Source organism: Lepus europaeus, chromosome 18 (genome assembly GCF_033115175.1).
Source record: "Lepus europaeus isolate LE1 chromosome 18, mLepTim1.pri, whole genome shotgun sequence".
NCBI lineage: Eukaryota > Metazoa > Chordata > Mammalia > Lagomorpha > Leporidae > Lepus > Lepus europaeus.
The window spans coordinates 14281371-14297878 of NC_084844.1; the positions used below are offsets into that span (position 1 = coordinate 14281371).

Genomic DNA, 16508 nt, shown 5'->3' on the forward strand with positions numbered 1-16508 from the left:
GGGCGGCGGGTGCTTCCCTGCGCTTTGTTGTTGGTACCGTGGTCAAACATAGGTACCGCAACATTCACCACTGTAATTCATTAAATATGCACATGGTTGTGCAGCCATTACCGCCGCCCGTCTGCCGAATTCTTTTCCTCTTTCCAGACAGAGGCTGTGTACCAAGAGGCAGTCTCTTCTCTTCCCGCCGCCGCCCTGCAGCCAGCACTCGATTTGCTACCCAATACTTGGCTGGTTGTCTTTCAGCTCCAACCCTTCTCCCCTTGCCAGGCGGATTAGGACGATCCCTGCCATCCAAGCCATGGCCTGTCTACAGAGGGCTGTGCCTCTGCCAGGAGCTGGGGAGCACCTGGGAAGTGGGGCTGAGACTCGTGGGTGGGAGATGGGAGATTGGATCCGGTCTCCAGGCGTGGGGTCACGTCAAAGACACCTGGCGTTGCTCCTGCCTGCTCATGGCTCCTTGAAGCTAGAGCTCCGGGGGGTCCACGGCTGAGTGCTCCAACAGTCAGAACAATGCTCCCTTCCGGGTGAAACAGGGCTAGTGGCACACAAAAATCTTGGATATGCTCATACTGGGTTAAATCAAATGGATGAGTCCAAGTTTATTTTCATGTTTTAAAATTGTGATGACTAGAAACATTTTAAAGTGCCTTTGTGGGCTCATTCTATTTCTATTGGACAGTGTTGGGTTATGGGAAATATCTGCTTGATACCAGGAGGATCTGTGCCCCATACTGAGGAGAGAGACTGCTCAGAGCAGGAAGCGAGTTAGTGCGACTTTATTAGGGGAGGCTGCATTCAAGTGCATTGGGGCGGAGACACTGGCGTTGGTAAAGACCTCAGTGGTGTCTGCTCTGACAGCTGGAGTCGATGCTCCCCTGAACCCGGCCCTTGGGGTGGCATTCAGAGCTGATCATGGTAATGCCTCTAGGAGGCGCTGTTGAACAACACAGTGGCCTAAACATTGCTTTATTCATTTATTTATTTATTTATTTTTATTTTTTTGACAGGCAGAGTGGATAGTGAGAGAGAGAGATAGAGAGAAAGGTCTTCCTTTTTGCCGTTGGTTCACCCTCCAATGGCCGCTGCGGCCAGCGCATCGTGCTGATCCGAAGCCAGGAGCCAGGTGCTTCTCCTGGTCTCCCATGCGGGTGCAGGGCCCAAGGACTTGGGCCATCCTCCACTGCCTTCCCGGGCCATAGCAGAGAGCTGGCCTGGAAGAGGGACAACCGGGATAGAATCTGGCGCCCCAACTGGGACTAGAACCCGGTGTGCCGGCGCTGCAAGGCGGAGGATTAGCCTGTTAAGCCACGGTGCCGGCCTATTCATTTATTTATTTGAAAGGCAGAGTTATAGAGAGAGAAGGAGAGACAGAGACAGAGAGAGAGAGAGAGGTCTTCCATCCACTGGTTCACTCCCCAAATGGTCACATCTGCCGGGGCCGGGTGGAGCAGAAGCTAGGAGCCAGGAGCTTCTTCCAGGTCTCCCATGTGGGTGCAGGGACCCCCACTTGGACCATCTTCCGCTGCCTTCCCAGGTGTGTTAGCGCCCATATGGGGTGCAGGCATTACCCGCTATGTCACAACGCCGGCTCCGGGATTACACATTTTTAAGTGTCAAACGCGTTTGCTTTTTCTTCATGTAAGTCACCTTCATAAGAAGCATCTTACCATGAGATGTAGTCTGTTTCTTTAAATTAACTTATTAATTTATTTTTTAAATTTGAGAGACAGATCTTTCATTCACTGGTTCACTACACAAATGCCTGCATTAGCCAAGGCTGGGTCAGGGCTCCCGTGAGGGTGGCAGGGACCCAATTACTTGAGCCATCACCACTGCCTCTCAGGATCCACACTGGCAGGAAACTGGAGTCAGGAGCTAGAGCCTGGAACTGACGTGGGGTATCTTGAGAGCTTGGCTAAGTGTCTGCTCTTTGCGTCATTGTATTTAGATAGATATACTCAGCTGTACAATAATCATAGGCCTCTGCAACATAAAAGGGAAAATAATTCAGTAAATATAGCATATGGTCCAGAGAGACTCTCAAACCCCATTCCCAGGACCCCCGCCACACCCATCTTCTCTAAGATTTGCTGGCAGCTGTGGTGTTGGCCCCCCACCGGGTTCCCGGGATGGGCCCATTGCTCCCTGGCACCCACGCATGGGTTCCCAACGCTCCTTGGGGTGGTGGCATCACACCTGCTGTCTCTCCCCAGCAGCACGCCGTGGCTCACCTTGCCTTTCTGGTTCCAGCGCATGGAAGTTGGGGGTGGCGTAATGTATTTCCCGGGAAGGTCCAGTCCCTGGGCAAAAGACAAAGTGTTACCGGGCCAACTCTCTGAGCCTCTGACCACACCGGGGCAGTGGCGCAGAGGCCTGCAGACAGTGCTCAATTCCAAGGGGGGCGCCCACGCCTCCTTTGTGCAATGGGAGTGGGAGAAGTCGCGAACGCGCTGGGCACTCCGCCAGCGCTGGCTGCCATGAAGCCCACAGCTGGCCCAGGCCTGGATCCCAGTCTCCATGTGGCAGCCATGACGCCAGCTGTGAGAGATGACTGTGTGTTGTACCGCATGGTGCCTACAGCTAATGACAATGTGGGTTCTGGAACACTGCTGAGGGAATAGATTTTAAATGCTCTTACCGCAAAACAAATGATAGGCATGCGAGTTAATACATAGGTTAGCCATTTCACAATGTATACACATTTCAAAACAGCACGTGACCCAGGACAAATTTTATACATGTATAAAATTTTTATTTGTCAATTAAAATAAATAGGAGTCAGCGTTGTGGCACAGTAGGTTTAGCTACCACCTGCAATGCCAGCATCCCATATCAGAGCACTGGTTCAAGTCCCAGCTGTTCCATTTCTGATCCAGCTTCCTGCTCATGTACTTAGAAAACCAGTGTAAGATAAGATAGCACAAGTACTTGGTCCCCTGCCACCCATGTAGGAGACCTAGATGGAGTTACAGGCTCCTGGCTCCTGGCTTTGGACTGGCCCAGGCCTGGACATTGCAGCCATTTGGGGAGTGAACCAGCAAACGGAAGATCTGTCAATCCCTGTGTGTGTGTGTGTGTGTGTGGCCACTCTGCCTTTCAAATAAATAAAAATAAATACTTTTTAAATAAAAAGCTATCATGAAAGACTGGAACACAATACAGATCATTCTGGAGTGATATAAAAAATCTCCAAGGGGCCTGGCATTTGGCACAACAGCGAGGACTCCCTTATTCCACACCAGAGTGCCTAGGTTTGCGTTCCAGCTCCACTCCGATTCCAGCTTCCTGCTGATGCTGACTCTCAGGGGTGGCTCAAGGAATTGAGTTCTTGCCACCGACGTGGGAGACCTGAACTGAGTTCCTGGCTCCTGGCTTCAGCCCCAATCCAGCCCCAGCTGTTGATGGCATTTGTGGAGTAAATCAGCAGATGGGAGCGCTCTCTCTCTCTCTCTCTCCCTCCTCTCTCTCTCTTTCCATCTGTCTGCATCTCAAAAAAAATCCTGGTGTCCAACGGCACATCTGAGACAATGCCACTTGTCTCGGTGTGAGCACACACGTGGAGTACCTGTGGAAGCATTCAGGGCCAGATGTCGGGCCAGATGTCAGGGGCAGATGTCAGGGGCCGGGAAGTCATCATAACCTACAGCCCTTTCCCAGACGCCTGTACCACAAAACAAAATAAGAGACATGACCAGAAGCCAATCAAAACACCCATCGATGTTCTCTCACCTGCTGGAGGCTTACAGACATTTACGTATATGTCAGCTTCCTCGGGGGTAGTTTCGTGGTCCACGAGCCCATTCTCTCTCTCTGCTTTTCCTGCAGGAGTTGGTATACAATCAACAAATTAAACCCGACCCAGCCTCATTGTTCTCATCTCCTCTGCCAAGGAGCAGAACCCAAGCAAAGTGCTGAAGAAGGGCGGACCCGCTCCCACGGCCTGTGCCGGCGCCCAGCGGAGGACAGCCGTGGGCTGCCCAGGGATCGGTCTGCAGCACCTGCCCACAGCCCTGGCTCCACCAGGAGCACCCTCTGCCTGTCAGAGGCTTCCGGAAATGGCCAGCTTATCTTTCCTTTGCTGAAAAGAACAGTCTGTCCAAAGCAAAGCTTTGCAATATCTTTAAGAGATAGTAAGCAACCCAGCCAAGTTCTATTCTAGCTCTAGCCAGTGATCAAGACATGTTTTTAAGATGTATAAGATGGGGGCCAGTGCTGTGGCGCAGTAGGTTAATCCTCCGCCTGCAGTGCCGGCATCCCATATGGGCGCTGGTTCGAGTCCTGGCTGCTTCACTTCTGATCCAGCTCTCTGCTATGGCCTGGAAAGCAGTAGAAGATGGCCCAAGTCCTTGGGCCCCTGCATCCATGTGGGAGACCAGAGGAAGCTCCTGGCTCCTGGCCTTGGATTGGCTCAGCACCAGCTGTTGTGGCCATTTGGGGAGTGAATTAGCGGACAGAAGACCTTTTTCTCTGTCTCTCCTTCTCACTGTCTGTAACTGTAACTTTCAAATAAATAAATAAAATCTTTAAAAAAAAAAAGATGTATAAGATGATGGGGCCGGCATTGTGGCGTAGTGGGTGAAGCTGCCGCTTGCAGTGCCAGCATCCCATATGGGCGCCGGTTCAAGTCCCGGCAGCTCCACTTCTGATCCAGCTCTCTGCTATGGCCTGGGAAAGCAGTAGAAGATGGCTCAAATCCTTGGGCCCCTGCACCCGCATGGGAGACCCAGAAGAAGCTCTTGGCTTCTGGCTTCAGATCAGCGCAGCTCCAACTGTTGCAGCCAACTGGGGCGTGAACTAGCGGATGGAAGATCTCTCTCTCTCTCTCTCTCTCTCTCTCTCTCTCTCTGCTTCTCCTTCTCTCTCTATGTTAACTATGACTTTCAAATAAATAAATAAATCTTAAAAAAAAAAAAGATGTATAAGATGGAGGCCAGTGCTGTGGTGCAACGGGTAAAGTCACTGTCTGAAGTGCCATCCTATATGGGTGCCAGTTCGAGTCCCAGCTGCTCCACTTCCAACCCAGGTCCCTGCTAATGCACCTGGGAAAGCAGAAAAGGATGGCCCCTGCACCCACATGGAGGAACCCAATGAAGCTCCTGTCTCCTGGCTTCAGATCAGTCCAGCTCTGGCTGTTGCAGTCATCTGGGGAGTGAACCAGAGGATGGGAGATATCTGTCTCTCCCTTTCTGTTTGTAACTCTGACTTTCAAATAAATCTAAAAGTGATGTACAAGATGTTCCCATTTATTTTCAAAATTCTGTCAACAGAATCTCTGACCTCTCTCAGTTACGACTTGAAAGATGGAGGGAGCCTGGGGACTGAGATTAATCATTTGAGACAGAGAGCCAGTTCTGCCAGTACCTCCATGGCCCCATTCCTCAGGTCAGAAAGCTGAGGCTCAGAGAGTCACAGAAGCCTGTCTGATGCCCCTCCACGTGCCCCTCAACTGTCTGCTGTGCAATCTTTTTTTAAGAAAAAAAAAAGATTTATTTATTTATTTGAAAGGCAGAGTTAGAGAGAGAAAGAGGCAGAGAGAGGTCTTCGATCCCCGACTCACTCCCCAGATGGCTGCAACGACTGGAGTTACACAGATCTGAAGCCAAGAGCCAGGAGCTTCTTCTGTATCTCCCACGTGGGTGCAGGGGCCCAAGGACTTGGGCCATCTTCTACTGCTTCCCCAGGCCATAGCAGAGAGTGTGATTGGAAGTGGACCAGCCAGTACTCGAACCCGTAGCCATATGGGATACCAGCACTGCAGACGCTTTACCTGCTACGCCACAGCGCCAGCTCCTGATGTACTAGTCTTGGTAGTGTTCCACCCTGTGTGCCAAATGAGAAGGCCACCCTGGGAATTTAGCCAAAGGCAGTCATAAGACTTGATATGTGACAGGCGGTAATTGAGGCTTCTATGGAGGCCATGAATGAGCTTTTTTTAAAAAAGATTTATTAATCTATTTTTTTTTTTTAATTAAAAAAAATTTTTTTTGACTGGTAGAGTGGATAGTGAGAGAGAGACAGAGAGAAAGGTCTTCCTTTTTGCCGTTGGTTCACCCTCCAATGGCCGCTGCAGCCGGCGCATCGTGCTGATCCGAAGCCAGGAGCCAGGTGCTTCTCCTGGTCTCCCATGCGGGAGCAGGGCCCAAGCACTTGGGCCATCCTCCACTGCCTTCCCGGGCCATAGCAGAGAGCTGGCCTGGAAGAGGGGCAACCGGGACAGAATCCGGCGCCCCGACCGGGACTAGAACCTGGTGTGCCGGCGCCGCAAGGCGGAGGATTAGCCTGTTAAGCCATGGCGCCGGCCTATTAATCTATTTGAAAGGCAGAGTTACAGAGGGGGAGAGAGAGAGATCTTCCATTCGCTGGTTCGCTCCTCAAAGGCTGCAACAGTCAGCGCTGGGCTAGACTGAAACCAGGGCGCTGGAACTCCATCCAGCTCTCCCACGTGGGCGCAGGGGCCCCAGCGCTTGGGCCATCCTTCAGCTGCTTTCCCAGGTGCATTAGCAGGGAGCTGGATCAGAAGATGAGCGGCTGGGACTTAGAACCTCATATGAGATGCCAGCGTTGCAGGCGGCAGTTTAATCGCTGCACCACAGTGCTGGCTCCTTACTAGGACTTTTGAGATGGGGGCGACAAAATGCCAAGTCAGACAGCTCATTCTCAGTGCAGGGCCCGTGGGACTGGCCGGGCTGCAACGTCAGCAGGCACAGGCTTTGTCTGGGGACGGGAGCACCGCGCTGGGCGGGAACGGCAGGCACAGTGGCTTCATTTACCCAGCCCTGCCTCGCCCTCCTCATCACCTCTCTTCCTTTTCTCCCCAACCCGTTTCTGATCCCCCATCCCCTTCCTCCTTGCCCTCTCCCTACCGTCTGTCTCCAAAACCCATGGCAAAACAGTGGCAAGCGGGTGCCTGAAGAACTTACTTGCTTTCTGTTTTCGTCGAATCCAAAGCAGCAGCATTAGGACCGTGGCCAGGGACAGCAGCAGCAGTAACCCTGGGAGCAGCAGCCGCAGGCAGAAGGGACAAGAATCTTCTGGAAGTGTCCCTGGAGGAAAGCCATGGGGTTATTGTCTTCAAGAAAGAATTCAGGCGTGAGACAGAGAGCAGAGTGATAAGGCTTTATTGGGGCTAGGGCATCCGTCAGAACGGAAGGGACAGAGAGCACCCAGTCACTTGGACTGGGGGAGAGCAAGGTTACCTGGTTGAATGGAGAGAACACACCTGGGCAGGCCAGGTGCTGCTCAGCAGGGAGGCAGAGGGCTGAGCCCGCAGTCTGTTTGGATTCCCTAGGTTTTTAAGGGAGTCTGTTTACCCACCTCCCCCTCTCCTCCAGGACAAAGGATGGAGAGTCCTAGAAGGGTTTGTTGGGTGAACATTAGCAAAATCCTCCCCAGATTTGTTGGTGGGAGCAGAGAGAGGGGTGCCCTTAGGGCTGTCTGTGAAGGTTTTATTGCCCTGTGTTACCAGGTCAGGGAACCCATTTGGTGCTGAGGAGAGAGTTCTCCTGGGAGCTTTCCTTGGGGCAGGGCTGGGACCACCTGGGAGGTTATCAGGGTCTGGGCAGGATTAGAAGTGCAAGATGCTGGGCTTCTGGAGCTTCCACAGTAGGTGCTGGTCTTCAGGTCTCTCCCCCCCCCCCCCCCCCACACACACACACACGCTAAATTTCTGACTTGCTACCTAACGGAAGAACAGGGTTCGCGGGCCACCACACAGCCTTCTTTACATTGTCATGCACAGAGTTCCAGGGAGGGTGGCCACAGCTGTCTCCTGAGAGCCCGCGTCCCTGGCCTGCCACAGACACCTGCTGCTCAGGGAGTCTGCTTGTTGGTCAGGGGAATTCTGAAATCATGACCAAATCCATCTCCCGCCAGGTTCCCATAAGGGCCAGAAGCACAGCGTGGCAGTTCACAGACGGAGGAGGGGGAGGGCGCATTTCCCCGGGTCTAAGTGCCAGAAGGGCCTGGGTGTTTCCTGGCAAATCCCTTAGCCATGCTGGCCTGGTTTGTGGCTGACCCCAGGGAATGTGACAGCAGCCAGTGCCGAGGAAGTCAGAGGGTAGAGCCTGTCTCTGGCTTTGAAGATTTGGAGTGCAAGTTTGTTTTTCATAGCATTCCCAATCTTTATTTATTTACTGATTTTTAAATTAATCTTTTTAAATGATTTTATTTATTTATTATTTGCGAGGCAGAGTTACAGACAGAGAGAGGGAGAGACAGAGAGAAAGGTCTTCCATCTACTGGTTCACTCCCCAAAAGGCTACAACGGCCCGAGCTGCGCCAATCCGAAGCCAGGAGCCAGGAGATTCCTCCTGGGCTCCCATGTGGGTGCAGGGCCCAAGGCCCATCTTCTACTGCTTTCCCAGGCCATAGCAGAGAGCTGGGGTGGAAGAACAGCAGCTGGGACACAAACTGGTGTCCATATGGGATGCCAGTGCCTCGGGCGGAGGCTTAGCCCGCTACGCCACAGAGCCAGCCCCACAAGCTTTATTTTTGATAGCAAGTATACTTTTGTTGATGGTCCAGTACCAAGTATGAAGTTGGAGAGTTGCTTTTATTCTCAATCCAAAGATACCATTTTATTTTTATTTTATTTTTTTCTAAAGATATCATTTTATCTAACTGTATTTTTATTTGTAAATTCATCTGCAGAGTTAACTTCCTGTTCTCCCCAAAAGCAGAAGTAACCCTGATAAGGATTGCGGAGAAATGCTCCACAGGAAATGTGTGGGTCTGATAGAATCTGTGAAAAGCTTGCCCAAGGTCACACAGCTAGTAAATGGCAGAAACAGGAACGACTCCAGAGTCTACATATTTTTTTTTTTAAACAGGCAGAGTTAGTCAGTGAGAGAGAGACAGAGAGAAAGGTCCTCCCTTTCTGTTGGTTCACCCCTCAAATGGCTGCCACGGCCGGTGCGCTGCGGCTGGTGCGCTGCACCGATATGAAGCCAGGAGCCAGGCGCCTCCCCCAGGCCTCCCACGTGGGTGCAGGGCCCAAGCACCTGAGCCATCTTCCACTGCCTTCCCGGGCCACAGCAGAGAGCTGGACTGGAATCCGGCGCCCTGACCAGGGCTAGAACCCGGGGTGCCGGTGCCGCAGGCGGAGGATCAGCCAAGTGAGCTGCGGCGCCGGCCCAGAGTCTACCTATTTTAACAATAGCAATTTGGCACAGAAAGAATGAAAATGCTAATCAAAGTGTAAATAAATTAAAAGAAAGTAATTCAGAATCTTCTTGCTCTAACCTTCCCTGGGTCAAGAATCCCCATGACAGCATCCTTGGGGAACGGCACCTGGTGATGGGGGCCGCAGAGGGCTACCTTGTTTAATGCTAGCACTAAGAGGATGTTCTTCCTGCAGACTGGACATCTACTTCCTGTAATATTTGGGAAGGAGGTCAGACATTCATGGGGAAGCAGGAGAGCAAGGACTTCTCCCTGAGGTGAGGTGGTTGGAGCTGGACCAAGGGCTGGTATCTCAGGTGATGGGAAGATGGAGAACTCCCGGAGGGTGGGGGAGGCTCTCAGAGGGATGGCGATCAGGGGAGCAGCCGCAGCTCTCCCACACATCAGTCCTCCTTTAGAACTCCCGAGGAGTCCTGTGAGCTCATCCAGAGGCCACCTTTTCCATCAGATCTTCCCTAGGGCATCCCCGCCTCGCACCTCTCCTCCTTCTGGCTCTTGGCCTCATGCTCACTCCACTGTCGCCACCTCCTGGGACATGATCCCCTTGGATGTCTCAGAGTCACCTCTTTGAAACTGAATTGTAGTTCATCTGCGAGTTAGTCTGTCATTCGAGAGACAGAGGAAGACATCAAACATCTGTCCTCCATGTTCCTCTTTGTAAAAAGTGAAGCTCATCTGGAAGTCATTCTTGACTCCGCCCCATCCTCCCTCCCCATCTGTCGCTCTGATTCTCACCCGCCAGCGAGTCCTGCTGGCCCTCCCTCTGGATCCTTCCACGTCTGACCCCAGCCGCCATCCTCTTCCGGGTGACAGCAGGAGTCTCCCAGCCAACCTCCAGCTGCTACTCTTACCCTGCTCTGCCTTGGATGATCAACACCGAGGATGATAAATTCAGTCCTCATACTCCCTCACCCAGCCAATACGCATGGAAGAGAGTCTAAGCTCCTCCCACTGCTCCAGGACCTCCCTGCCTGGACCCCTGTCTCGTCTCTTCTTGGGGCGCACACCCCTGGTCTGAGCCTCAGCCATACCAGCCTCTTTGTAGGTCCTCCACCCAGCCAGGTCCTTTTCTAAGTTGGAGCCCCTGAGCATGCTATGGGCTTCCCACATGCTAATTCCTCACCCTTTAGGGTTTATTTCAATAGCATCCCTCCGAAAGGCCTTCCCTAACTGCCCCACATAAGCAGGTCCCTCCCCCATCCCTTACTTCTCTCCATCACTGTGCCACTTTCTTTTCTTTAGCAACAACCAGCACAGTGTGCGATTAATGGTTTTGGGTCCTTGCCACTAGACTGTAAGCTCCTCAAAGGCAGGAACCTGTGTGTACCCAGGGCGTGGCTCATCCGGGTTCTCACTAAACATTTGCTGAAAGAATCACGGATGAACGCATTTGTGTAAGACCATTTCTTAGACTGCATTGAAATCTCACAAGCACAATTGCTTGCACAGAGGAGGCACTCAATAGGGATCTATTGATCTGACTTTACTGAAGATAACATTATTTTAAAATCAGAAACAACCCCGCAGGACAGAGTTATTGTTCTATTGCAGGAAAGGTGTGCACAGAAAACACGTGTATTCTTGGACTTGCTGCCGGCCAGCAGGAGTCTGCCAACAGAATATTATCATCTAAGCTATTGCCGTCACATTAACCACCACATTCCAGTGCATGCTTGCAGAAGGGTTCTCCCTTCTTTTTTTTTTTTTTTTTTGACAGGCAGAGTGGACAGTGAGAGAGAGAGAGAGACAGAGAGAAAGGTCTTCCTTTGCCATTGGTTCACCCCCCAATGGCTGCTGCGGCCGCTGCACTGCGCTGATCCGAAGCTAGGAGCCAGGTGCTTCTCCTGGTCTCCCATGCGGCTGCAGGGCCCAAGCTCTTGGGCCATCCTCCACTGCACTCCCTGGCCACAGCAGAGAACTGGCCTGGAAGAGGGGCAACCGGGACAGAATCCGGTGCCCCGACTGGGACTAGAACCTGGTGTGCCGGCGCCGCAGGCGGAAGATTAGCCTATTGAGCCGTGGCGCCGGCCTGGGTTCTCCATTCTTCTTTTCTTTTTTTTTTTTTTAAGAAATTTATTTTTTTTTAATTTAATTTTATTTTATTTTGACAGGCAGAGTGGACAGTGAGAGAGAGACAGAGAGAAAGGTCTTCCTTTTTGCCGTTGGTTCAGCCTCCAATGGCCGCCGCGGTTGGCGCGCTGCGGCTGGCGCACCGCGCTGTTCCGATGGCAGGAGCCAGGTGCTTCTCCTGGTCTCCCATGTGGGTGCAGGGCCCAAGCACTTGGGCCATCCTCCACTGCACTCCCTGGCCACAGCAGAGAGCTGGCCTGGAAAAAGAGAGGCAACCGGGACAGAATGCGGTGCCCCGACCGGGACTAGAACCCGGTGTGCCGGCGCCGCAAGGCGGAGGATTAGCCTAGTGAGCCACGGCGCCGGCCTTCTCCCTTCTTATTATTCCTTTTACAATTGTGGCTTCTACTCAGGTGATGTCCAAAGACTGTGATTCTAACGAGTGCCCGTGGCATCCTCTGAAATCTGCATGCGTTTGCATCTAGAGCCTTATCGGAGTTTCTCTGGGGAAAGCATCCATGGATTACGAACATGGTTATAACCTACAAGCAAAGACTCATTGACCGAGGGCAGCAGCATCTTGTGGAAATGTTTGTAATGATGGAAATGTCCCATGTCTGTGTTTTCCACTGTGACAGCCATCAGCCGCCTTTGGCTACTGAGTCTTAGAAATGTGACTACTGGCCGGCGCTGCGGCTCACTAGGCTAATCCTCCACCTTGTGGCGCCAGCACACCGGGTTCTAGTCCCGGTCGGGGCACCGGATTCTGTCCCGGTTGCCCCTCTTCCAGGCCAGCTCTCTGCTGTGGCCAGGGAGTGCAGTGGAGGATGGCCCAAGTGCTTGGGCCCTGCACCCCACGGGAGACCAGGAGAAGCACCTGGCTCCTGCCATTGGATCAGCGCAGTGCGCTGGTCACAGTGCGCCAACCGCAGCGGCCATTGGAGGGTGAACCAACGGCAAAAAGGAAGACCTTTCTCTCTGTCTCTCTCTCTCACTGTCCACTCTGCCTGTCAAAAAAAAAAAAAAAAATGTGACTACTGAGATTGTGACACTGAATTTTTAAATTGCATCTAATTTTAATTGCTGTGATTTTGAATATAAGCAGTCACACGTGGCTAGGGTCACCGCAGTGGATAGGGCAGACCCAGAATCACTCAGAGTTGATCAGGATGTCAGGGTCCTGTGCTAAGAAGATCCAGGTACCTGTAGCAGCTGGAAGCCCACCCTTATTCTCTCAGGAGCCCTTTGTTAAGATCACCTTCACAGGGCCGGCGCGGTGGCTCACTTGGTTAATCCTCCGCCTGTGGCGCTGGCATCCCATATGGGCACCGGGTTCTAGTCCCGGTTGCCCCTCTTCCAGTCCAGCTCTCTGCTGTGGTCTAGGAGGGCAGTGGAGGATGGCCCAAATGCTTGGGCCCTGCACCCGCATGGGAGACCAGGAGGAAGCACCTGGCTCCTGGCTTCGGATCAGCGTAGCTCCAGCGATAGCGGCCATTTGGGGGGTGATCCAACGGAAGGAAGACCTTTCTCTCTGTCTCTCTCTCACTGTCTAACTCTATCTGTCAAAAAAAAAAAAAAAAAAAAAAGGTCACCTTCACAGATGCAGTCATTAATGCTAGGCTGTAAGAGGCTTGGGCCGAGAAGATGGGAAAGAAAAATACAGAAGTGAGACCAGTGATTGGGCAGGGAGAGAACTGGCAGATGGGGCATCGGATGCAAGGGGAGGAAGATGGGAAAGGCCAGGGGCTTACAAGACCTCGTCACAGGGCCCAGCATGGATTCCAGGTTTCTTACTCTGGTCTTCAGAAAAAAGGAATTTTCACCTACCTGATGGGACTCCTAGAATAAGCCACTTAGAGAAGATCTCAACAACTGTATTGTTGAGATTATGATGTTTGCCCAGATAGATGACTACTATCTGAAATATACAAAAGTCTTTGAAAGAAGAAGTCAGATGAATGATTAAAGATCTCAGGGATACTTTCTGGGTTCCTGAGTGAGAAGGAACATGGAGAGCCCTTTGACAGAACAAAAGGAATCCCATAAATCACCGGGCCTGAAGCAACAGGTAAGGCTCTACTCACTCATAGCCGTGAACTTGAGCTCCTGACTGTATGTCGCATTCTTGGTACAGTTGAAAACACTCGTCTTGCATTTGTAGGGGCCCAAGTCCTTGGCGTCTGAGATGATTCTGTGAAAAACCATGCGGTCCACTTTCCCAGTCTTGTCACCCACAAGGGTCTTATTCAGAAACAGCGAATAGGTGATTTCCAGTGATTTGCTCTTGTGGGAACAAAACAGAGATACATTTTGACCCTTTGTGACCACTGTGGTTTCTGCGTTCAAAGTTGGAGAAGGGAATTCTGGAAAACAAAATGACACAAGAAAAAAATCCTTGTTAAAATCCGTCGATAACAATGCAGTAGCCACATTCTTATGGGGACACTACACCTGGTGAGCTTTTCTATGGGAAGTGTTTCTTGCCATACCGACCAGTGTGGGAGGAAGCTTAGTGTCTACAGAGGCTCTTCACAGAGACCCACGCATAGACTTGATCACATTCTTTTGGGCCGGCTACTCCTCTTGCCAGTGAGAACCAAAGTAGACTCTATTAAGACTGCTTACCCTGCCTTAGAAATATTAAAACAGGGGTTGGTGTTGTGGTGCAGCAGGTTAAGCCTCTGCCTGCAAGACATCCCATATGGGTGCTGGTTCGTGTCCTGGCTGCTCCACTTCCAGTCCAGCTCCCTGCTAATGTGCCTGGGAAGGCAGCAGAAGGTTGCCTGAGGACTTCAGCCACTGCCACCCATGTGGAAGATCCAAATGAAGTTCCTGGCTCCTGGTTTTGACTTGGCCCAGCCTTGTCTATTGTGGCCATTTGGGAAGTGAAACTGCAGGTGAAAGACCCCCACCCCCAACTTAGCCTTTAAAATAAGTAAAATAAATCTTTTTGTTTAAGAAAATATTAAAACACTTTAGTCCATGCTCTATGACCAAGTACTGTGACAGATACTTTATTTTGTCCATTATTTATTCTATTTTATTCTATAGGATGCTTCCAAATGCTCGCGTGGCCACCAAAGGTATTGTATACAAAGATGCTTATTGAGCATTGTTTATATTATCAAAAACAAGGGGAAAATCAATGAAAAGGGTTAGATGAATTATGGCTGAGTCGTAAAATCCCATGTAGCTGTTGCAAAAAGGAGATAAATCTTCTACTACCTAGAGTGATGTCTATAAAAATTAAGTTAAAAAAAATTCACAATCAGATAGAAAATGACTATTGCTAGTGATTACTTCTGGAAGTAGAGAAAGGGGAGAGATCAAGGAGGTATAAGAGAATGTTTGCATTATATGTAGTTATAATAACAATCTTGGCTAGCATTTATTATTAGTTTTAAAATTTATTTTGTTTGAGAGGCAAAGAGAGAAAAAGATAAATAGACAAACAGGCCTCCCATCCACCAGTTCATTCCCCAGGTGTCTGGAAGGTGGGAATTCCATCCAGGTCTCCCATGTGGTGGCAGGGACCCAGCAGAGCCATCACAGCTGCCTCCTAGGCTGTACTTTAGCAGGAAGCTGGAGTCAAGCGTGGAGCCGGGACACCAGCCCGGGCACTCCAATATGGGCTATGGGTGTCTCAAGTGACATCTTACCCCCCCCGCTGGCATTTATCGATGGCTTCATAGATGCTGAGGAACGAGGAGTGTCTCCTTCAGTCCTCAAACAGCCCTTCCAGGAGGGGCTTTTATTACCCCCCTCTACAGAGGGGTCACATATCGTGCCCAGGTTGCCAGCTGGCAAAGGGTAGGACCAGCATTGGGACCAAAGGTAGACTATCCCAGTGCATATTTCTTTTTTTAAAAAAAGATTTTATTTATTTATTTGAGAAGCAGAGTTACAGACAGAGAGAGGGAGAGTCAGAGAGAGAGAGAGGTCTTCCATCCACTGGCTCACTCCCCAAATGGCCACAATGGCCAGAGCTGAGCTGATCCAAAGCCAGGAGCTAGGAGCTCTGGGTCTCCCACATGAGTACAGGGGCCCAAGGACCTGGGCCATCTTCCACTGCTTTCCCAGGCCATAGCAGAGAGCTGGATCAGAAGAGGAGCAGCCAGGACACGGACCGGCACCTATATGGGATGCCAGCACCGCAGATGCTACAGCACCAGCCCCACCCAGAGTGTACTTCTAGCATTGCTTGAGTTATTTTAAAGCGATTATGCATTGGTTTTCTACTTAAAAACAACAGGGCTAGGCATTTGACGTTTTGGTAAAGTCACCAATTAAGACAGGGGTATCCCGTATCAGAGTGCCTGGGTTTGAGCAGCAGCTCTGGCTCCCAATTCCTGCAGACGCACACCTTGGGAAGTGGCCTGTGATGGCTCAAGTAGTGGGGTTCCTGCCACCCACAGGGGAGGCCTGGATGGAATTCTAGTCTCCTGGCTTTGGCCTGGCCCAGCCCCTGTCGTTGCCGACACTTGGAGGGCGACGGGCAGATGGGAGCTCTGTTTCCCTCCCTCTCTCTTCCCTCTCCCCCCTCCCTCTCCCTCTCCTCATCACAAATAAATAACCGTTTAACACAACAGAAGAAGTCAGACAGATTTTATTCTATGCTGCAGCTACTTCCAACTGCTTCCCTAAAACCATTTTACGGCAAGCAGGAGGTGGATGAAAGGGCTCTGCCCTTTGGGTGTTCATCTAAAAGCACAGAGTTAGCCACGTGTTCGAAGCCGACCGTCCCACCATTTCAGGGAAGAAGTGCAAGTAAGAGAGAAGTAAATGCAACTTACTGTTTGATTTCATTATCCCACAGTCCAGTGCAGATTTTTGAACTGAAAGAGAGAAAAGGAGCATGAGAAAGATCGTCTCCTACGTTTTTCGTTTGGAGATCCGGCTTTAAACCCATCAGTGGCTTACATGTCACGGACGAAAGAATGCCCCAGAAGAGCAGACTGTTCACCCGGCTCCACATTCTCCCTGGTGAAATCGAGAGAGGAGGGCAGAGGAGGCTGGATGGCACAATCGAAAGTGGTGAGTCACCGAGCGACCTTCCTCCTCCGCAGAGGGAGGGGAATCAGAGGGTAGGGACCCGCTTTGCCCGATGGACCAGGGGTTCAACCAAGCTGTGCTCATCTGTGAGTTCCGTAAGAAAGCAGTGTGGTAGGTGGCCTCTAACTCAGGCTGGCTGGCAATGTGGACAATGGGAAAAAGAAAATAATGGACTGTCCCGTGTTCCTGCGGAAACCCACCTG

General features: G+C 51.3%; 1 protein-coding gene across 1 annotated transcript; it reads right to left on the bottom strand.

Moving 5' to 3' along the window:
• Positions 1 to 1781: 1781 nt before the first annotated feature.
• MILR1 (mast cell immunoglobulin like receptor 1) lies at positions 1782 to 16241 on the bottom strand. The gene is made up of 7 exons (XM_062175000.1): positions 16174 to 16241; positions 16047 to 16088; positions 13338 to 13616; positions 6924 to 7046; positions 3733 to 3822; positions 2235 to 2303; positions 1782 to 1986 (listed from the first exon to the last, which is right to left on the bottom strand). The coding sequence occupies exons 1-7, from the start codon at positions 16226 to 16228 to the stop codon at positions 1919 to 1921; spliced, it is 726 nt and encodes a 241-aa protein (XP_062030984.1). The 5' UTR covers positions 16229 to 16241; the 3' UTR covers positions 1782 to 1918.
• Between the last annotated feature and the right edge of the window lie 267 nt (positions 16242 to 16508).